We start from the raw sequence: 19,894 nt of genomic DNA on the forward strand, positions 1-19,894 counted from the left end.
TGGTCTGTAGTCGCGGCAGAGAACGTACGTCTCTTCTCGGGTTGTAGCATGAACACCACACCGTACATCAAGCAATCCGTGGTTCTGTGCTACTAGAGACTACTACGTACTTCTCGCAATCGTAGATCGACGGCGGCCTCCGTGGAAGGGAATTGCCGAGGAACTGGCATCGAAGCCTAAACGGCAAGGAAGAATTAGAAAAAGAAACGAAACACGCGGCAAGGCGAGAACTCTGAGAGAAACATGGTTCTCTCACAGTGGAGACAGCCGTTCTCATAGTATGAGACTATGAGACTAGCGCTCTGGAGACAAGAGTGGAGGACGAGGAGACCAGACGGGGCTGACGTTAGGTTGTTCAAACGGCGTCAGATCCTGAACTCGCGACGGGCTATAATAGGCAGCCTTAAGCCGCCTCGGCCGACACGGGTTGAGAGTTGAGAAAGAAGAGTGGAAGTGAGAACAGAACGAAGGCTCCATCGCGGCTGTCGATGCTTCGCGGAGATATTCTTAGATTGGCCACCCTCGTCACTGCGGACCCTTGGTTTTCCTTTCTGACTTCTTGTTCGAATAAGTTCCAACGGCTGTGGGATCGGCGGGCCAATAAAACAGACAGCCTCTGGTCATGACGATGGATCTCTCAACGGCCATGAACCCAAACCACGAAGGGCAAGTATCGCCCTGCCATTATAGCACTAGCTGGGATCCGGGGTCTAATTGTGCCACTGCACTCTGCTGTTCGTTCACCTCTGCATGTCCTTTGCAAAGAGAGATCGTTGTCTGCCTGACCGCCACCGCCATCATCTAAAAAATAAAAATAAAAATTCAACAATGTTCGTCATGGCCTTTGGTGGCGGAGATAGACCTAGACTACTCCAGCGGGACCAAGTTCCCTCGACCGCAACTAGGGAAAGACATACTGAGGTATTTCGCACCAGTCGTGGGAAATGGCGGTGATGGTTCTTTCATAGGCTAGGAGCTCTCCTTTGCATTCTCATTTCATCCAGAAAATGATGCATCCACCCTTATGCTCGTGTGCTGTCAAAAACTATGGGCTGTTCTGTACGTTGACCCTCGGGTCTCGCCAGGCTGATTTGCACCTGCATGGTGGAGCAAGCGACTCGGGTTGGAAAGTGGAAAAAGAGGCTTTCTTCATCAACGTCGAACAAGCTGTTTAAGTAACAGCAAACAAGCTTGGGCGCTTTCCAACTGAACTGGAGCTCGCCCACTGCGGAGTTTTCTTCCCCCCGGGAGTACTCCCGTATGACAGGAAGACCCTAGTAATACCACGCGCTAGATACGTTTCTTCTTCAATGCAAATTCTCCGATTCCCCAGAGCTGGTTCAAAGGGTCTTACTTGTTCCGTGCTAGCTTGTGCCACTTGGCTAGAGCTTTGCATGAGCGCTTGCTCGATTTGTATGCAGACATTCTCGTCCCTGTAGTGTAATCAGGACAAGGATTCCATGGTAGTTCATATTCGTAGACGCCTGTCCGTCCACCTGTCCTACGCCTGAGGAACCTTGCTTCCAACCCGCGAGTGACGAGAGGTCAAAGGCAACCAGCGGCGAACTTTGGTTGCTAAGGAAAATGGCTGGGACTAATCTCGGTCTTGGGCGACCCGGTTTCCTTCACGCTAGAGGCTAATGAGATGAACCCGACGCTTGGGATGTGATCTACCACTTACGAGCCTGGTCATCTCGGTTATCCTGACTCGAGCCGACTTGCAATCTTCGCAATTCCTTGGAATGATCCTTACTACACGATGTATGGGAGGACCGACCTACCGAAACAAAGCCAAGTCAACTCGGGTTGTTCAGGGACCTGCAAGAAAGTAGACTTCTATAGATGAGTACACTTTTTCGCGCGGCAAGTCGGTTGAATGGTAGCGCGACTGTCAATTCAGGAACGGCCGCTGAGTATTGGATCCTCAATTGGGCCCGTAGTGGTCTTAGACCTGCCTCAATGGCTTTGGGCCGCTGCTTGCCGCGGCGTCTGCGCTTGTACCCGCCGTCAGGTCCAGAGTCTAGAACATCGCTTGTAGGTCGAAGAGGTTCCATCAAGTGGTTCGTTTGTTCATGACAGCGCGATCTTCCGGTTCCTGTAAAGCTGTCATGGCGAAAATTACGAATCATTTCCCTTCGCAAAAAGATACCCCACCGCAGGACCAGGGAAGACAATCTATGTGAATCCTCCCATGTCTGAGACAAGGGCGCAAGGGGCCCAAGAGCATACTCTCGGGGAGGTTGTGATAATCACGACCAGGCGATGATTGCGGAGAGAAGATGGCAGGTCGCGTTCGAACGACGGGGCTGACAGGCGGGAAAGGAGACCAGGATAGGATTTGAAACAAGAGAGCTGCAAGATTACCCAGGGACAAGTGGAGCGGCAGGGCTTGTAAGGTCAAACGGTGGCTTGCCTGAACAAAAGAACGACTACTGGAGCCTCGGCCATTGGGCGCTGCGGGTACAGTGGGGTCTGTCAACGCCAGCGTCGACCTGCCAATATGCCTCTGCCACGGCTCCATTTGCAACTAGTAGTATAGTCTACTCCTCTCTTCAAAAGTCCCAGATTATCGCTGAAGGATATCTGCCAGAGTCTCGACTCCTTCCGATCCCTTTACGCTATACCGAGCGGCTCCGTGGGTTCGCCGTCGGAAATCACAAGTGGCGCGTAGGACGCGCACACCATAATCCAGTGAGTCAGCCCGAGGTTGTAAGTGGGAACAAGAAATGAACGCATCCGGGAGCCTGCCTTGCGAATGCCAGCCTGTAAGCTGGGTGCGATGGCAGGTTCGAGTTCCCCAGAAGTTCCGCAGTTTGTAAATGCAAACACCAGATTGTCCGACGCGACGCGACGCGACGCAGCTTATGCAGGACTACTGGGTTCTGTGAGAGCTGCGAAGCGGTAAGTCGCCGCCAGATACATCGACTCGTGGGGACGCTCTATCCAAAGTAGTGGCGGCCACTTCGCCTGCGAAGAACTGAATGTATCAGGAAGAGGGCGTATTGGTTAAGATTGTCCTAGCTAATTTACTCATGAGGGGGATTCTTGGTTCCATCCTGTCGGGCTGGACTTGTCGTTGCTGTTGGTAAGGAATATTATGGCTGTCATCATACGGTGGAAGAGAATGAAATGGCGGTGGGTTCGTTTTCGGAGTCTAGAACAATGAAGTGTTCCTGACATCCTGCTGCTGCTGCTGTGCTGCTCCTCAGGTTCCTGCCTCCCTTGTCAATATGCAAGATTCTGGAACCTGTCCGCTCTGTGGGAGGGTACGTCTCATTGTTATTGTGATTTTGACTGGGCAGTAAGATCTCAATTGCAGACTGAACCGCAATAACCACTGCAAGAGTGTTCCCCGGCAAAGTACGGGGTCTCACGAAGAATCAAGATGCAGCCTTGGAACAAAGGAAGTGAAGGACCAGATGGAGCTGCGGGTGGCGGCCTCGGCAAGCACCGTTGGCTGTGGCTGAAGGACCTGATCAAAGTGCGGCTTCCTGATTCGCCCATCGTTCATTTCCTCGTGTTTCAGCAGCCCTGAAGCTTTGAACCACGGAAAACTCCGTCTACTGCTACGTACGGAACACGGGTACATTGGCCTTTGATGCCAACTGTGGCACCCGTAGGCGTTTGATCGCTCCGGCGACTCCACGAGATTCGAAGCTGCGAAGAAGGTCGGTAAGAAGGCCTTTTGTTCTGAGGATCCGAACGATTCCAGACGAGGAAAGAGACCAGTCTCCAAAAGAGAGCTGAGAGAGGGCACCTCACCTGGTTAGGAAGGAGACCTTTACACTCTGCGACGTTTGGCTCGAAGGTTTCAGGTGGCTCCTGTGGGGCGGGCGCGGGCAGGGATACCGCTGCTAATGTCGCTCTATTCCTGGCTCGCAGCAGTGATCGTCGCTAGGGAGATGTCCGACATGACTTGTTCCAAAGCCTCAACGGTGCTTCGCCCGCAGCCTACAACATCTTCTCCTGCGTTTCATTCCTAGCAAGGCTGGCTTCATCTTCGCTCCTCCCGTATTGCTTAACGCTTGGATGCCTTCATCTTTGCCCTTTTCCGGCTCTAGCCTCCGGGCCGAAATTCAAAATTGTGATCATTGGGTACAAATCTACAATCGGGAACTGGTTCAGATCGGCCCCATCTCGCTACCCTACGAACTCGATAGATGTGATGTAATTCTGCCTCTCGGCTTTCAGGGACCAGCTGCCTTCTAGCCGCCTTGCCGTGCTGTGTTGTTCGACGATCTAGGATTCACCCTGCAATGGCGAGCCCCAAACGCCACGCTGTACAAAGTGAGATCTCAAAGTCTTGTTCAGCACCGATAGTGCCTATCATTGACGCCCAATCGCCTCCCGAATCTGGGGCAGCTGCACAGCAGATGCAATCGAAGGGATCTGGAGTAGAAACATATCGAAACGGCTGAGATCGACGCTTCGCAGCACGGCTGAATGATAGTGAACAAGCCCATACCAGCTGATTGTGGAGAACAATGCGTTCATAATCCAAAACTGAGAGATGACTCGGGAAAAACGATGGCGCTGCCCAACAGGCTAACATGTGGTAATAGCACCTTGGGCATTCTCCAGGGAAGACGGGCTCGCCATGATGGAGTTGGTAATTTCGATAAAAGAGGACGGCTTACGCGGTTAATGATAGCAATCAGGGATCGGGCATGAGTTTGTGGAGTGCGAAGAGCTCAGCCATCGCCGTGCTCGATCTCTGGTTCATCTTCCATGGTTCATGATTCAGGGCGAGTGGGGTCAATCACCGTTTCCTTCGGGCTGAAATGATGAAGGAACAGGGCAAAAACATGTTTGGACAGGATACACCCTGGACAATTATTCAATATTGACAATTTACGCGGTTCTATACAGAGTCGGCCGCCAAGGAACTCCTCGTGTTCTTTACCGACTCGGCAATGCTCCGTGCTACTACTGTCAACGCCCAGGGTCAGCTCAGATTGCGTGGATCGAGATCGGCCTAACCTGATCTTGAGTCTAAGCCGAGATCCTGCGAGCTCTGGTCCGTTGATGTCGAGATTACCCCTCCTCTGCTATCATCGCCGTTGAACTCTATTACTGCCTCCATCCCTACATATAATATACCTGCAGTGCATGGCTTGAACTCAAAGGACACTTTCAGATGCCGAGTCCTGCGGTGACGAGCTTGAGCTCTCGCAGGGTTGACTCGACGAGGGAGAAACTGGGACTCTTCGCGAGCTGTACTGGGAGGGGCAGAGTCCAGCTCTTGATCCATCAGCTGTGACGGGGTCATCCTAGAACATTGCATTATTACTTGCAAGATCAGGCCACCAGTAAGGAGTATGCTTGAAGGCAGCGGGAGAGCGGCGCCAATTGTATCAGCCCGGTTATTGAAACTGGTCGTCCAGGCAAATTAAATGGCTGAGGCACATGGAAACTATCGTGATTGAGGGGCAGAGCACGACTTCCCGCTGCCTCTATCACCGTCCCCACTCCAGCCTCACAAACATGAAACATTCTGCTGAGATTGAGATTGTGGGGGATGAGAATCTCCCGCTGAACGATCGCTCTGATTAGCATCAGGACCATATAATATAGGATTGTTATCGTTTCTACCACGGAGCATTGCGTACTGATTCATCGTTCTTCATCTCAAGAACTTGTTCACGGCCGCTGGAAATGGTCGAGACCGGTCTTCTTATTTCCCTTCATATCACCAAGGACCACAGCTGTCGCATATCCCCGTCAATACCATTTCCCTAGGTCACTGCCATCTCGTCGCAGGCTATCGATCTGAAGCACTCACCGACGAATAGCATGCAGAAACACCCAGATACAGGAGACGCCACCTGGTCAACGCCACCAGCGCCAAGGCCGCGAATACTCTGGATATCCTGTGTTGGGCAAGAGTAGATAGTCTCACGGTGAGGAGACGACGACTCCAATCCCGTGTCTAATTTGTTCGAAACTTCCCGCGTTGGACCGGACCAGTGCTCTCTGACTGACTATGGATCGAGTGAGGCACTGCGTATCAGCCCAGATCGCGCTCTCATTCGCCCACAATTTCCCGGTCAGAATGCGATGAATCCTTCAATCCGATCTTAGGGCGTGGCTAGGAGGGGGGCAAGGTCGATGAACGGTACGGCCGAATCTCGCAGTTCGGACATTGACCTGCAGGCTGCTGAACCGGACTTGAGAGGTTGAGGCAGACCTACTTCTAAATCTGGTAGGAGACTTGGGGTGATGGTGGGGATGATCACCTCTGGCTCGGTTCATTGACATCATCGCTGTTGGGGACTGAACTGCTGACCTGGTCAGGCATTCAGTTGTTGTTGTTGTCCAAGGCAAAGACTGGGTTGTCGATGGTTTCGTGGAGGACTAAAATTATACAGTGTTTTTTATTCATGTTGTTCATTTTGCTGACTGATGGTTGCCGAGTTGTGCCGGTCCATGGTCTACTTAGTGCTATCTATACAAGGGTGCTATACAGAGCACAACAACAGTGTGTGCACATAGATACTTATAGCTATACAAAAACTCCATAGCTCTATACTTATCGAATACTGAATGCTTTGAAACCACAATAAAGTCTCCTTTGGGCAACCTTTGTATGGAGTCTCAAGTTTGTCTTTGTGTTCCCGGTCTGGTCCAGCAAGAGCACACAATACCCGAAGACTCGACAACCAGAAACAATTTCTCTCCGTCGGCTAAAAATATTCTTCACTACAACAACCTCCGACAACCCTTTCATCCCGACAACGAACTCTTTTTGACCGCTGATACTTCTAACATCAACATAGGAGACCTCCGAATACAATGAACCTTTCGACTCGCGATGGCATCCAGCATCACCTTAATATCTGTGCAACATGTCGACTTCGAAGGGAATCACTTTTGCTGCTTCTCAGCAACTCACTACCAAAGCCCTATCCCTCTCAGGACGCAACGCTGCGCGTAGCACGCCTTGGGACACACTGACACCATGTCTCAAAACAATGCTAGAAAAGCTAGAGTAAGTTCCCTGAGCTTCAGGTCTCACAACTTCACTAACCAGTGCCAGGCAAAGACCATTGTAAATTCTAAATGGTCAGAAGAATATCACAGCACACAGACCAGAGCATTCGCACGCTCCAAGGACCTCTCATACCGAAATGTTGTTCTTTCCATGCTGCTCCACACTCCTCTCTTCGTGAACTGGATTCAGGAAGTCCATGCCGAGGAAGATGAAAGCCATCTGTGCGATGACGAGGACATAGAGTTGATTTGTGGTCTGCGTAGACTGATCTCAATATATTGGCTGGAAAACTACGGCTATGATGAGACGCTGGAGAAGTGTATTGAGCTTATATGGCACAGAATCCTTAAGAATAGTGGAGCCGGCGTCGATGCGAAAGAGCGCCAGGGACCTTGGGTTGCTCTGAAAAAGGTGCTGAATCGGTCACGTGAAGAGGTAAAGGAGAATGAGGAAAGATTGGCTCAATTGGAACGATACTTCTGGTCTAAAATCACCTTTGATCTACCGCCTTTTACCTGTCAAGGTTGCGGAACGGAGAATGATAAAGAGCCCATCTACAAAAGAGCCAGCCTTGTTGTTTCATGCCCCGCGGATCCCCCGCCTCAGGAAGCCTTTTGCAGTGTTGCTGAGGGAATCTGCCACCAACTTCAGCTGGAAACGCCCGCCGACAATGCAAGAGCCTGTGATAACAGCCAAAAGCTGGAGGAACAGCCAGCTAAAGGCACTCAGATCATCAGTCGTCTCCCGCAAGTTTTATTCCTCCGATACGATCACAAGAAGGTCCATCATGACTATCTCAAGCTGCAATATGCGCTGACTATCCCACTGATTGTCAAGAAGATCACCCAGGAGTCAAGCCCGTCAGATACGAGCTTCATTCCATCATTTTTCACTTCTATGAGGAACTTCAAAGCGGTAACGGCAAGAACCACAATGACACACATGCTTTCAAAGGCGACGTTGACATTTGTGCAGTCAGAGAGCCAAATAATGGCAGGTGGTCACTGATCAGAAGTGATTCAGTGGAGAGTGACTTAACTTTGCCCCGGCTGCTCCAGATCATGAGCAAGGTTGAAAGCAAACACCTAACCTATGGGCTCGCATACCGGCGTTTTCCACTTACCGGACCGCCCGACGATCTCACGGGCCTCAGTATCCTCGTGAAGCAGACTATACAGGTTAGAGATGGTCTCGAGTTCACGTTCAATAAGCGTGTAGATCTTCCTCCACACGTCAAGCAACTTATTGACCTGAAAGGTCAACAAAAGAAGCATCATGGCCACATCAAAGTCATAATCTCGTCAGCATCAACCAATGAGACGCTCGAGGGAGAAACTAAAATCATGCTTGGGAAACGAAAAGCGGATTCAGAACATCCAGCATCTGCGACTACATCGAAGCGCCAGCGTGTTACAATCTCAAAACAGACTGGGGGGTCGAAAAGCACCACAAAGACACCGGCCGTCGCGGGACCTAGCAAGACAACAAAGGCGAAGAAGCTGGCTAAGGTTGCAGGCTCCGATGCTGCGGACTCAAGTTGGGAAGCCCAGAAAAGGATTACAAAAATCAAGGTCTTGAAGAACACAACGAGAGACAGTAGCCAGGTCAGAGCAGAGGCATCAGGAAGTTCAAGGAAGACAGAGTCTAAGGAGACGCCATCCAGAGAAAGAGAGCAGATGACCCAGCTCCCACCAAGTCTGCAGGTTCTTTGACTGAGAGGGAGAGGGCTGGGGAGTCTGCTTCTGGTGAGGACGAAGGTTCTTCCTCCAAAAGGCCAAAACCTCGACATCCGAGAAAACCGATTCTGGCACCCAAGCTACAGGGGACTCATCATCCGAGGCAGTGGGGTCGGTCGCGGACCAGACTAGAAACTCGCCATCGGGGAGGAGTGAGGATGAAAAGTCTCACGATAGCAATGACCCTTCGTACAGAGCGTTTCGGGATCATGCATCTGACCTGTTTGGAGACTCGGCATCTGACAGACATGCCTCTGAGCATGCTAGCCCTGCACCTGACAACGGGCAGGGTATAAATCCTGGCCGGTCTGCAAGCCCAGCGTCTCACACTGGGGGTTCAGAGACAGGCCGGGCAGGCAGTTCGGCGGTTGCTGGTGACGAGGGGACAGGGAGAGCGGAAATTCCACCTACACCGCAGGCACCTGCATACTCGAGCGAGAGTGACATTTCGGAGGAACCTTGAGGATAAAGCGAGCCGGGGCGGGTATCCGGTATGCGTTGGCGGGAGTGTTGTGATCAAGTTCCATTTCGTTTCTGTGGTGTATTTTGTTACTTCTTATACATATACCTTGAAATTAATATCAGTTTTATAGAGTCATGTCGAATACACAGGAACAGGCCGCTCATTGGTTGATCCAAAAGTAAAGCGACCATGTCTCGCCCCGCGTCGCGTCTTATCACGAACCACCCCCGCTCCTTTTTTTGATGTCAATCGAAACCAAGTCACTTCTTTGACCACAACACCAGAGGTTCAAGTTGTAAGTCCTATCAAACTATTTCCTGCAGATAGCCTATATTGCCGTGCAAAACTTCACGGTCCGAAGATAGCAAATTACCCTCATTAATTCATAATTAAGTCCCTGGTCACCCCGCACCATCCCAACACCTTCACCTCAAGCAACATCAGCTGTCTGAATCCAATTGCAAGATACTAATGCAATCCATGATCTAGAACCACTCATCCATCTCAATCCAACCACAATCGTCGAACTTGTCCAACATGTCTTTTGCCCCAACACCAACCGACATTCCCGTCGCAATAACCACCCCCTCCTCCTCAAATGCCTCCTCCGGACCCCGCCTCCACTCCGAGCGCCGCATAACCCCATCATGGACCGTCGGCCAGGTCAAATCCAAGCTCGAGACCATGACGGGTATCCCGCCCGGTAGTCAACGGCTGCGCCTCAAGGCCCCGGGGCGAGAGCATACGTGGGTTGAGGGGGAGGATAGAACAATTGGGGATTGGGGGCTTGTCAAGGGGTGTGAGATTGAGGTTTGCATGCCTTGTCCTCGTCATTCTATCTTCTATAGTGTTATTTTGGCCTGCTAATGAGCTTTTTCTTGGAATGGGTATAGGTTCACGACACTCGGCCTCCCTCGGCGAGAACGAACTTCACTGATCTCTCCTCCGTCGAGAAATACGTTTTGCCTACGGAGACATACGAGAACCTTCCTAATTCCGTGCTTGCCTGGAAGAAGAACCAGAAGCTGGGAAGATTCGACCCGAATGCGCTTTTGCCTGTCGATGCTATGGCCGAGCAGGCTAGGAAGGATGTGGAGGAGGTGCAGAATAGAGGTGAGTGCAGACTATTTCCTTCACTATAAGTATGAAGGGATGTGGAGATGTTGATGGATTGGAGCTCAGGTATCGCCGTCGAGGAGCGCGCTATTATTCTCCCTTCGAGCCCGCCCCACATTCGCAGGGGTACAATCCGCTTCGTTGGCCCCGTTCCAGCGATTCCGATTTCCGGTGTTGATTTAGAGACGCTTGATGCTTCGACGCCGCTACCGATCTGGGTAGGTATTGAGCTTGACGAGCCTACGGGAAAGAATGACGGGAGCGTCAATGGGAAGCGCTACTTTACGTGTCCCAATAAGACGGGTGTGTTTGTGAAGCCGGAGAAGGTGGAGGTCGGGGATTTCCCGCCATTCGGGCTGGATGAGTTGTTGGATGAGAATATGGAGGAGATTTAGATCAGAAGTGGATGGAATTAGTCGTTGTAAGTAACCTATATTCGTTTCTATACTCGCGGTGAGCGAGTCTCGGTAGAGGCTGATTGTTTCCTGCGCCTCGCCAACAGTACAGTGCAAAAGGCCTGACAAAAAGATCCAGATGTAATACAAACAAGCAGCACCGCGGGGTAACATAAAGACGTATCGCTAAAGTGATAAACCAAGACACGGTAGAACTCGACGACTGGGGTCGGTTATCAGGCAAACAAAATGACGTATGGGGCGTTAAATTTATGCAAAACGTGGTGGACGGGTGGATTCGAACGAAAGAGAAAACGGATCGAAAGCAGTCTGCTCAAGCAGTGGCCTTCTGCTTTCCCCTGGGTCTGCCCTTGCCGGCAGTGGTTTTCGTGGTTTTCGCAGCGGCTTTTGTGTTGGCAGCTTTTGCGGCATTGTTCTTCGCTGTTGCCCTTGTAGCAGTGGTCTTCGGACGAGTTGGTGGGGTGTTAGTCTCCCCGTCAAGTGCGTCGGTCTTAGACGCGGAGCCGGGGGCATCGTCGCCGTCGCCGGTGCTAGGAACACAGCCTTGGGTGAAGAACAATCGAGCGTCTTTGTTGTAGGTATTGGCGAAGCTATAGTAGTTGCCTGCGGGTGTCAGAGAGGTTCATAGGGCACGGTCCGTCGTACTCACCTCGAGGTACTTGGAAGACGCAACCCTTGCCGGCACTGAACTGAACTCCAGAAATATCTACTAGAACTCGCCCATTGACGACGTAGAATATCATGTGCATTTTCTTGGCGTTCTTGGGTTTCTTGACCCCTCCAGGAGGGAGTTCGACAATACCAGATCCAATGAATGGGGAACTGAGAAGTTTTGCGAATCTGAATGATGCACCTTTCACATCCCGGGTTTCGATACCAGACGGGGCATATGCGATGTCTATATGGGTCAGTCTTAGCTTCTCGGACACGCAAAGGGAACCCACCTAAGACTTCTTCCTCGTCTAGGGCCGTTCCAGTCTCATTGTCCCACTTTCTAATGTAGCCATGCAGAACACCACCCTTTTCCTCATACGGATCACGGTACTGGTCCTCTTCGGAGTCGGAGTCGGAATCCTTGCTCTTCTTGGATTTCGACTTCTTGGATCGCCGCTTCTGTTTCTTCTCTGGCTCCAGCTCTTCGGTACGAATTATCTCTTTGATCTTCGAGAGGGGATATCGTTGTCCTTCAACCGCCTCTTCGTCGCCGTAAACACAACGTTCGTTCTTCCAGTAGGCCAGCGGTCTGACTGAGACACGTCCCGAGCGCGTATGGGTAGTGGATGGATCTGTAGGCGCTTCCTTCTTGAGGATATAGAGGCTTCGTCCCTTGAGCGGGCCCGTCCGGTTGACGTAGTTGTCAACGACCTTGTCCAGTTCTGGGTCGCCTGATGAGCCAGTAATACGGCGCTTTGGCTCAGATGTCTTCGCCTTCTTGGGCGGTCTCTGTTCATCGGCGTCGTCCGCAGCTTGTGTTTGGGACTTGGGTGGCCGTCCGGCGCGCTTTCGTTTTTGTGTGGTCTCTCGCTCGTTCGGTTTGTCTTGCGATGCGGGCGCCTTGGTACTTTTTGCGCTCTCTGCTGGCTTGCGCCCTCTGGTTCCTTTAGGCTTCTCGGGTGCAGGGTCCTGGGGCGGTTCATCCCCGCTGTTCTCCTCTTGCAGCTCTGTTTCGTCGCCCAGGAATTGGTCGTCGCCAGCATTGAAGCTATCCCCTCCAAGATCGGTTTGGTCTAGTAAGTCTCCGTTCTCGTCGCCAATCTCGTCCCCGTTCTCATCGCTATCGGATAAGTTGACCGACAACACTTTTTCAGCCATTCTTCCCTTACCACGCGTCACGTTGGAGTGTTCTAACGAGGGCGTCGCATTAATGGATCTATCTGTTAGGGGTGATACATCTCGTCGTGAGTCCCTCTTCACGCTTCTTCCGTCTGACGGGCTAGATGATGGGAGATCGCGTTGTGGGCTCTGTGAAGAGCGCAGTCCAGGAGTTCTGCGAGGGGATCCGGTCATGCCAGTCTTTGTCGGGGATCGCGCGACCGGCGGTGGAAGGTGAGGCGTGCGCGACCCGTTGCGGCCCTTGAAAAAATCGGCAGGTCCGAGGCCGTTGCCTATGAAGTTCAGCGTCTATGCTTGCGCTGGGGGTATTGGTTTACCTACCCTCGTCCATGGACATGTCGGAGCCCATCGACTCGCTATTATCAACCCCATTTTCTCTCGCTGGCGACTTCTCTGGCGAGGAGAATATTCCTTCGACTTCTTCCATTCCATGTTCATCCCGCTTGCCCTCTGCCAGAGTAATACCTGTGCGCCTGCTGGGAGTTAGTCCATTGCGCAACACCTTTTGCGGCCCTCTGCTTATCAAACAGATGAGGAAAAAGTATACCTTCCAGCTTTGCCGACATTGGAATAGTCGTAGTCGCGAGCCTTGGCCGGGCCCCGAGGTGCCATGATTGCGATCGGTCGTTTGTGATGTAGGTTCGAGCCGGCGGTCGCGGGATTCAGGTATTGATCATATGCAAGGGTGGGGTGGTGTCTGCATCTAGTCCCGACCGTATTCTAGACTGTCTATTGCTGTAAGAGGAGTAGTGGACGCAATTGGGCGTGAGGAGGTAAAAGAAGCTGGAGGGGAGTTTCCGTTGGAATTCATGACACGCGGATGGCGCTAGTCCCAACCGGGTTGACGCGTTCCATATTCGGCAGTTTGTATGCCTCGCTGCACAGCGCAAGGCCGTTGCCAACTCATCATGCTTGCCTCCCCTGTCAGATTCACATTGCGCTTGGCTATCCTGGTGTGTATATGTCATGGATAATACTTGGCCACATAGTTGACTTGTTCCCTGTATGCTTTGTCGACGTTGGTGCGGTAATTCCAACTGCGGCGGGTCGACTATATATATTTACGCCGCAATTGTGGCCATGCCTAAGCAGCCACGGTAACACCGAAGTTAGTTCAAGAAAACACCAAACTGCGAGTACTTAAAGAGTACACCGCGATTGAACCATGGCCACACCCAGCGACCCTGGACACCACGTAGTGTCAACATTTCCCTGACCATGAATTTATAATGACCCTGGACCATTGAAGTTTTGTATACTATGCGCTCGGAAATGTCGTGAATACAAGGAATATTGACGTCGATCACGGCAAGTTAAAAGGCAATGGCTATATTTGCATCGGAGAATCGAGACAGAATAGCCAGCAATATTCATTGCTTCCATTATAATGTGTTCGAAGCCCAAAGATGCAACGGTACCTGGATATGTCACAGTTTAGTTTGTAGGAATATGTATGCAAAAATTGTCTCAACCTCTCAATCAAGGATCGGTAGCTCAGGGGTAGAGCAAGCGGCTGCAGTCCGCTAGGTCACGCGTTCAATTCGCGTCCGGTCCTTACTTCTTTTTGCATTTTTGCCAAATTTCTGGATAATGCTAATTGGCGGTGGATCGCAGCGGAGTCATGGCGAGCTCGGTGCGGTTCTGCAAGTGTGCGGTTCAAAGGTAATGTCAAACTTTATGCAATTATCGACTCACTACTTTCCACAATATCAACTGCCAGATTTGTCGCCTGTACTGCAAAAGATAGCAAACATTTACCAAGATCAAAACCTAAGCCCAGTGACCAGACGACGAGACGATTCCCACTCGCAAGGAGTATCCAACCGGGCCTTAAGTGTAACGCGCATCGCGTGAAGACGCGTCTTCGGCATACTGGAACGACCGACTGAATCTCCATCGGCAATCCAATTGGCAACTTCACGCCTCATACATCAAAACCCAATCATAACAGCGAAGATGACAGACAAAATATCCGCATCCCAAGCATCCCATGCAGAACCCATCGCCATCGATCCATCTACCTTCCTCCCACCAAGCATAGACAAATCGCTCCTTCTCGCTGGTGAATCCTACGCACACTTCTCACCGGCACCCCCAGAACTCCCACCCCAAAACACAGACCCAACCGCAAACACAGAAGAAGACTACCTCATCCTCGGCGTTGATGAGGCCGGCCGTGGCCCGGTCCTCGGGCCAATGGTCTACAGCGCATTCTATCTCCCCAGCAAACTCCACCACTCGCTCCTCGCGAAAGAGTACAGCTTCGACGATAGTAAAGTGCTCACAGCGGGCGTGCGAGCGAACCTCATGCGAATATTATGCACGGAGGGGTCCCCGCTCTTCAGGTCTTGCGGATGGGCGACGAAGCTCCTTTCTGCGAGGGATATATCGTCCGGAATGATGCGGCCTGCGGCGGGGGCCTATAATCTAAATGCGCAGGCGATGGACGCGACGATAGAGCTGATCAGGGGTGTCGTCGAAGAGAGGAAGATGAATGTGCGGGAAGTTTATATTGATACCGTGGGCAACCCGGCGACTTATCAGAAGAAATTGGAGATGGTGTTTCCCTCGCTGCGGATTACGGTTGCGAAGAAGGCGGACTCATTGTATCCCTGCGTTAGTGCGGCAAGCGTGGCTGCTAAGGTTACTAGGGATGTCGCGCTGGAGGTTTGCTACGAAGTGTTTAAGGAAAATGGGGGTGGAGGAGATGGCTGGGGAAGTGGGTATCCTTCCGATTCGAAGTGTGTGGGATGGTTGAGGAGTAATATGGATCCTGTCTTTGGGTGGGGAAACGAGTGTCGGTTTAGCTGGGGGACTGCGAAGGAGATGCTTGAGCTTAAGGGTGGGGATAAGGTTGACTGGCCTGTTGATGAAGATGACGGGCAGCTCATGGACTTCTTGCTATCGCCTGGGGCCACATCCAAAGGACCGGATGGTGAACTCAGAGAATGGTTCGGAAAGAAAACCGCAGAGGTCTTATGAGCATTCAACTAAATACATCAATAATGCTATGATACCCCACCGTCTCACCTATAACGAAGCCGCAAAGGAAATGTAATGCAGAAATGAAAGTGTCAATTGGATCCGTCGGGTATCTGTGTATATTAATTAACAATCCAAGATAAATTCACCCAAAAAAACCCCTTAAAGTGTAGCGGTTGAAAAATAGTAGTTTTCCCATAGATATTCGTAGTCCTCAATAATGCTGCCAACCAGATCAAGAAGCGGCTTGCCCTTCATCTTGCCCGTCAACCCTTTCAATGTAGACCTGGTCACGTTAGAATCAAGACTCCATCTCAAAACATGTGTCAAGACGTACTTGGTAATATTCTCGTATAAAGCCCCTCGCATCAGCCACCAACCCATCGACCAGCCCCGCTTCTTCAGCTCCTCTCGCTCAAGGCCAGTCAAACCGCGAAGGCCGCCAGCGACCCTCTCCCGGAAATCCGCCTTGGCAAGCTGGCGACAGCCGTACTCCATGCCAAATCCAATCAACCAAGGCCTCCAACTTCGCTTTTTACCGCTCCATCTCTGTAGCGCAAGCGCATATACCACCGGCCGAAGAATGTGTAACATCTCCGCTAATTGACCCTGCCCAGTGACCCTATGCAGAAGCGCCTTCGGGGGTTTTATATCATCGGCCGTCAAAACCTTTGATATGAGGTAGTTCGAGACATCATTGACATCGGGTAGCGAGGGAAGAGAGAGGCCAGTGCGGGGCATAGTCCAGTTGATATCGGATGACCGCTCACTGACCGGGGACTCCATTCCGTTCCAGTCACCCTCTGCTTCTTCCAGTGATCGAGGGTCAATCTCGCGCTCAGGTAGTGGGGGGCTGACCAGTGGGCGCGAGTTCGTGAGGCGCAACAGGAACAGGCGACAGATCGCTTTGACCATCTCGATGAAAATGACGACGCGCCAGCGAACCTTTTCGCCTCGACGCCGCGCAATCATTTCCCATAGAAGCTCAGTGTACTGAACGGTCTGAAGTGTGAGGGCGACCTTTTGATATAGCGAGGACTGCGATGACCAGTATTTGGTATAGCGTGTGTGAGGGGTGGGCGTTGGGCGACGGATATTTGGTGGTAGATTAGAGATAACTCTCGTTATCAGAGAGTCGTGATATAGCGATAGTAACTGTACCCCCGAATGAACTGCAGGTATTTCGTTTAGTCGCTGGCCGCGTGGTGGATTGAAAGCAACGTACCACATTCTGAAGGTATCTCCGAATCGCGATAGCGTCCTGTTGCTGATTGAGCGCAAGATATTTAAAAATAGTATCTGGGAGAACAGACCTGGAATAATATACGTCAAGGACCTTAAAGCCGACTCAACCTGCCCTATCGAGCTCGCGTTCTTGGTCACGAAGTCCTCGTACATTGGTAGCCATTTGGATGGCTGTAGGAGGGCAGCAGGGACCGCGTCCCTAGTTTTCCGAGCAGCTTCCATCTCGAGGTAGCCAAGGGAACATCTAGTAAGAAAGAGAGAAAGAGCGATGGACGGCTATCGCCTCGACGATGACTCGGATGATGTTGCTGAGGACAGGAGAGATGGGACCCGGGAATGAAACGACAGCACGTGCCGCGTATGCCAAGGAATGAGTGCCGAGGTACGGAGTATGCGACGGACATCACCAGCTCCAACATCTTACAGAGTGCTGATCCAATTTGCGTTACATCACTTTGGATCCTCTGGTCACCGTATCTAAACTGTTTGTCATATTCAAGATGTACAAGTTGTTTATTATGCAGAAGCTCCCGCCAGTATTCGTGGCGGCCGCAGCCCTATCTTCACTCATCAGCGAATATCCATTGCCCATCTGGGCGCATTGTTTCTCTGTATCGTTCCTTAATTTTCTCTCTCTCCTGTCTCTGCGCCTCGTGGTGGTCATCCTCCAGCTCTTGCGTACCGGGCATTTCCGTACGCCAGAACCCAGGGGGTGTGCCTGGTCTGTGGTGTTGATGCCTGTGCTTTCCAAAACGGTCAGCAAAAACCCTTGCCTTTGCTTCGATTAAGAGGTTTTCGCGATCTGCCGAGCTTAGCGTATCGATTAGGTTCTGGTCCTCCCCCAAGTACTCTTCCAAGACCTCGCGGTCACTCATTGTCTTTCCAGCGCTATCGACTGGAATGCCGAAACGCGCCATGGCAATGAACTTCCCACCGCAGCAACCAGGACGTGTGCAGCCATTGGCACATTTGCGCTCATCCCTTTTCCGGACAACTTCACTATAGGCATAATCCAGCCCGTGATTGTAGTCTGGATTTATCTTGAAATGCCCGAGACCAAGACGTTGAAGTGGCCGAGCTCGGTAGGACTCGTCATCGGGCAATGCCACTAGCTGACCCGGACGCTCCAGCTGGTTTGTAGAGCTATCCCCACTGTCCCCTTGCGCATCGAGTCGAGGGATGACTTGCGGGACTATTGCTGAGGCATCTGTAGTGGACATGGTATTTTGCGCAGGAGACTTTGATATGCGGGCTAGAGTGGGTGTATGAGCATCATCAATTGCTCGGACATGTAAGTTTCGACTCGCTGGTGATGTTCCCTCAAGAAGGTTTGATAGTCGATGCGTGGTCGACGGATCTGGAGCATGCTGAAGGCGTTGTGGTGTTTCAACCCCTCGTCTTCTGACGAACACTGGTGGCTCATTCTCATCGCCATCTTCTGTTAGCGAAGATATTCTATTTACGCTTCCGATTTTTTTGCTCGAGCCTCTGTTTTGTGTCTGGGCTGTGGTACTGGGAATACGTAGATTACTGTTAATGGGCTGGAGGATTCTGGATCCTCCACAATGGATTTGATGTTCCCGATCTGTGCTGTTTGCGCGCACAAGACGTTGAAATGATGGCAACCCAGAAGGAGCACGGTGATACTCCTGTTCCTTGTAGCGAACCCTTTTGGTTGGGGTGACGACGGTATCGCCCACATCGTCCAGGTCCTGTGTCCCTGGTGGCCCGCGGTGCACAGAGTGAGAGTGTAGAGGGCTGGATGACAATGTTTCGCTTTTGACCATAGCGGGTTGTGATGAATATACCATGCCTGAGACTCCGGAAGGCAAACTGCGTGCTGGAAGTGGCCACGCGGAAACTGCCCGCTTTCTTTTCAATGTATCGGAGTGTGCGCCAGGAGCCTCAGCTGCAATATGTGGCAGTTCTGGATTTTCGGTTGAGGAGTCTGATGGCGTTGAGTAAAGTTCTGGGTGCACTTCCAACAATCGATTGCCATTTCCGCTTCTCTCTTCATCCCCATTGCTGTCGCCATTTTGACCCAGGGGTATGTCAGACACGGGAGTGGCCAATTCCCTGGCTGAAACTGTTGGTTCCAAGCTCCTGCTAGTGGCTATTGATGACCTGGCTTCGGGCGTCGGGTGCGAATGTGAAGCCGAAAGACCCACGGGCCTCGTATCTTCCAAATGTCGGGGGCTGACAGTGCAGGCGTCAGGCAAAGGCGCAGATGGTTGGCGTCGAGGTTCCGCCTGTAGAATAGCTACTCTCTTTTTGTAACGTTTGACCAGGTTTTTGAGGTCACCCGAGGCTTCTATGAGCGTCTGAGACTGCTGATATAACTGGAAATACCTATCGTGAACCTTTTGGAAGTCTGCGGCATTGACTTTAGAAAAATCTTTGCGAAAGACACGATTCGGCTCGTATATATCGCTCAACTCGAGTTCGCGTTTAGTGGAAGTGTCATCAATCTCATCCTGCCACAACTCCTGGCGCAACAGCAAGATCTCCTGTTTCAAAACATCTGTCTCGGACACTGCTCTTTGGCGAGCCTCTTCGGCACGATTGGCTCTTTCTTCTGCATCTTTAACGCGCGCATCGCGCGCGGCGAGTCCAGCATGAAGATCGCTATAGGCAGTATCGAAGGAGTCCTCAAAGCTCTGAGCAACAGATAGCTTGAGCCGCTGTAGGGTCTCCATCTGGGGGCGCTGGTCACCAGAGTATATAGTGTCAATTGGAAGTTTTGACTGCGAGTTGAACTGGTGGAAGTCTTCCTTAGTACGGTACCTGGTAGGTGAGAGGTACTTGTCGAACTTAGGATACCGCTAGGAACGCTGGTTGGATATTAGTCAGCGCTTGCTCAGTCTTTTAGTCAGCTTACCCCTATTTTGACTGTATTTAGTGCAGTATCGTAGCTAGATTGAATGAATCAGACCTTCATATACTTCGGGTGGTGTACCAAATATTACGTACGTGGCGAAGTTCGACAGTTATGGGCCCGGCACGCATTTAGGACTGCTTCTTCTGCTTCTTTCGACTATATTGAAGCTATTCAGACCTACCTTCTCCGAGGCTACTACACCGCGAACGATGAATTGACCGTACCAACCCCTGA

At 51.5% G+C, this 19,894-nt stretch overlaps 8 protein-coding genes and 1 non-coding gene across 9 annotated transcripts; 6 read left to right on the plus strand and 3 right to left on the minus strand.

The window, feature by feature from the left end:
• The first annotated feature begins 6,877 nt into the window (after window positions 1-6,877).
• Window positions 6,878-8,070, plus strand: BDV14DRAFT_12056 (uncharacterized protein). The gene is made up of 2 exons (XM_073765892.1): window positions 6,878-6,988; window positions 7,037-8,070. Exons 1-2 carry the CDS (start codon window positions 6,959-6,961, stop codon window positions 7,997-7,999), a joined length of 993 nt encoding a protein of 330 aa, XP_073622393.1. The 5' UTR covers window positions 6,878-6,958; the 3' UTR covers window positions 8,000-8,070.
• Window positions 8,053-8,703, plus strand: BDV14DRAFT_205708 (uncharacterized protein; the record flags this gene model as incomplete). Its single annotated transcript, XM_073774779.1, has 1 exon — window positions 8,053-8,703. The coding sequence occupies one exon, from the start codon at window positions 8,053-8,055 to the stop codon at window positions 8,701-8,703; it is 651 nt and encodes a 216-aa protein (XP_073622394.1).
• A 708-nt stretch (window positions 8,704-9,411) lies between these two features.
• BDV14DRAFT_12094 (tubulin-folding cofactor B) lies at window positions 9,412-10,837 on the plus strand. The gene is made up of 4 exons (XM_073765898.1): window positions 9,412-9,485; window positions 9,680-10,000; window positions 10,084-10,303; window positions 10,373-10,837. The coding sequence occupies exons 2-4, from the start codon at window positions 9,728-9,730 to the stop codon at window positions 10,699-10,701; spliced, it is 822 nt and encodes a 273-aa protein (XP_073622395.1). The 5' UTR covers window positions 9,412-9,485; window positions 9,680-9,727; the 3' UTR covers window positions 10,702-10,837.
• BDV14DRAFT_206857 (Cupin domain protein) lies at window positions 10,502-13,167 on the minus strand (the record flags this gene model as incomplete). Its single annotated transcript, XM_073775009.1, has 5 exons — window positions 10,502-11,325; window positions 11,372-11,620; window positions 11,667-12,827; window positions 12,877-13,070; window positions 13,103-13,167. 5 exons carry the CDS (start codon window positions 13,165-13,167, stop codon window positions 11,036-11,038), a joined length of 1,959 nt encoding a protein of 652 aa, XP_073622396.1. The 3' UTR covers window positions 10,502-11,035.
• A 149-nt stretch (window positions 13,168-13,316) lies between these two features.
• Window positions 13,317-13,723, plus strand: BDV14DRAFT_184759 (uncharacterized protein). The gene has a single exon (XM_073770566.1). It carries the CDS (start codon window positions 13,376-13,378, stop codon window positions 13,697-13,699), a length of 324 nt encoding a protein of 107 aa, XP_073622397.1. The 5' UTR covers window positions 13,317-13,375; the 3' UTR covers window positions 13,700-13,723.
• Window positions 13,724-14,038: 315 nt separating this feature from the next.
• Window positions 14,039-14,110, plus strand: BDV14DRAFT_t140. The gene has a single exon. It is a non-coding gene; the product is annotated as a tRNA-Cys (tRNA).
• A 68-nt stretch (window positions 14,111-14,178) lies between these two features.
• On the plus strand, window positions 14,179-15,618 carry BDV14DRAFT_12139 (ribonuclease H2 catalytic subunit RNH201). The gene has a single exon (XM_073765904.1). The coding sequence runs from the start codon at window positions 14,512-14,514 to the stop codon at window positions 15,535-15,537; it is 1,026 nt and encodes a 341-aa protein (XP_073622398.1). The 5' UTR covers window positions 14,179-14,511; the 3' UTR covers window positions 15,538-15,618.
• On the minus strand, window positions 15,619-17,174 carry BDV14DRAFT_12142 (peroxisomal membrane protein PEX16). Its single transcript, XM_073765905.1, has 4 exons — window positions 16,851-17,174; window positions 16,763-16,798; window positions 15,875-16,709; window positions 15,619-15,823 (listed from the first exon to the last, which is right to left on the minus strand). Exons 1-4 carry the CDS (start codon window positions 17,002-17,004, stop codon window positions 15,700-15,702), a joined length of 1,149 nt encoding a protein of 382 aa, XP_073622399.1. The 5' UTR covers window positions 17,005-17,174; the 3' UTR covers window positions 15,619-15,699.
• Window positions 16,825-19,580, minus strand: BDV14DRAFT_12153 (SAE2 C-terminal domain-containing protein). The gene has a single exon (XM_073765906.1). The coding sequence runs from the start codon at window positions 19,476-19,478 to the stop codon at window positions 17,346-17,348; it is 2,133 nt and encodes a 710-aa protein (XP_073622400.1). The 5' UTR covers window positions 19,479-19,580; the 3' UTR covers window positions 16,825-17,345.
• Between the last annotated feature and the right edge of the window lie 314 nt (window positions 19,581-19,894).

Source organism: Aspergillus stella-maris, assembly GCF_047715825.1.
Source record: "Aspergillus stella-maris strain CBS 113639 unplaced genomic scaffold BDV14scaffold_103, whole genome shotgun sequence".
Lineage (NCBI taxonomy): Eukaryota > Fungi > Ascomycota > Eurotiomycetes > Eurotiales > Aspergillaceae > Aspergillus > Aspergillus stella-maris.

Excerpts from the sequence above, each read along its gene's own strand:
- BDV14DRAFT_12056 (XM_073765892.1), top strand. The coding sequence starts at position 6,959 with ATGTCTCAAAACAATGCTAGAAAAGCTAGA. Across the intron at positions 6,989-7,036 it reads ACAATGCTAGAAAAGCTAGA|GCAAAGACCATTGTAAATTC; the intron begins GTAAGTTCCCTG and ends AACCAGTGCCAG.
- BDV14DRAFT_12094 (XM_073765898.1), top strand. The coding sequence starts at position 9,728 with ATGTCTTTTGCCCCAACACCAACCGACATTCCCGTCGCAATAACCACC. Across the intron at positions 10,001-10,083 it reads TCAAGGGGTGTGAGATTGAG|GTTCACGACACTCGGCCTCC; the intron begins GTTTGCATGCCT and ends GAATGGGTATAG. Across the intron at positions 10,304-10,372 it reads GGAGGAGGTGCAGAATAGAG|GTATCGCCGTCGAGGAGCGC; the intron begins GTGAGTGCAGAC and ends ATTGGAGCTCAG.
- BDV14DRAFT_184759 (XM_073770566.1), top strand. The coding sequence starts at position 13,376 with ATGGCGCTAGTCCCAACCGGGTTGACGCGTTCCATATTCGGCAGTTTG.
- BDV14DRAFT_12139 (XM_073765904.1), top strand. The coding sequence starts at position 14,512 with ATGACAGACAAAATATCCGCATCCCAAGCATCCCATGCAGAACCCATC.
- BDV14DRAFT_12142 (XM_073765905.1), bottom strand. The coding sequence starts at position 17,004 with ATGGAAGCTGCTCGGAAAACTAGGGACGCGGTCCCTGCTGCCCTCCTA. Across the intron at positions 16,799-16,850 it reads CTTGACGTATATTATTCCAG|GACGCTATCGCGATTCGGAG; the intron begins GTCTGTTCTCCC and ends AATCAGCAACAG. Across the intron at positions 16,710-16,762 it reads GGAGATACCTTCAGAATGTG|TTCATTCGGGGGTACAGTTA; the intron begins GTACGTTGCTTT and ends AAATACCTGCAG.
- BDV14DRAFT_12153 (XM_073765906.1), bottom strand. The coding sequence starts at position 19,478 with ATGGAGACCCTACAGCGGCTCAAGCTATCTGTTGCTCAGAGCTTTGAG.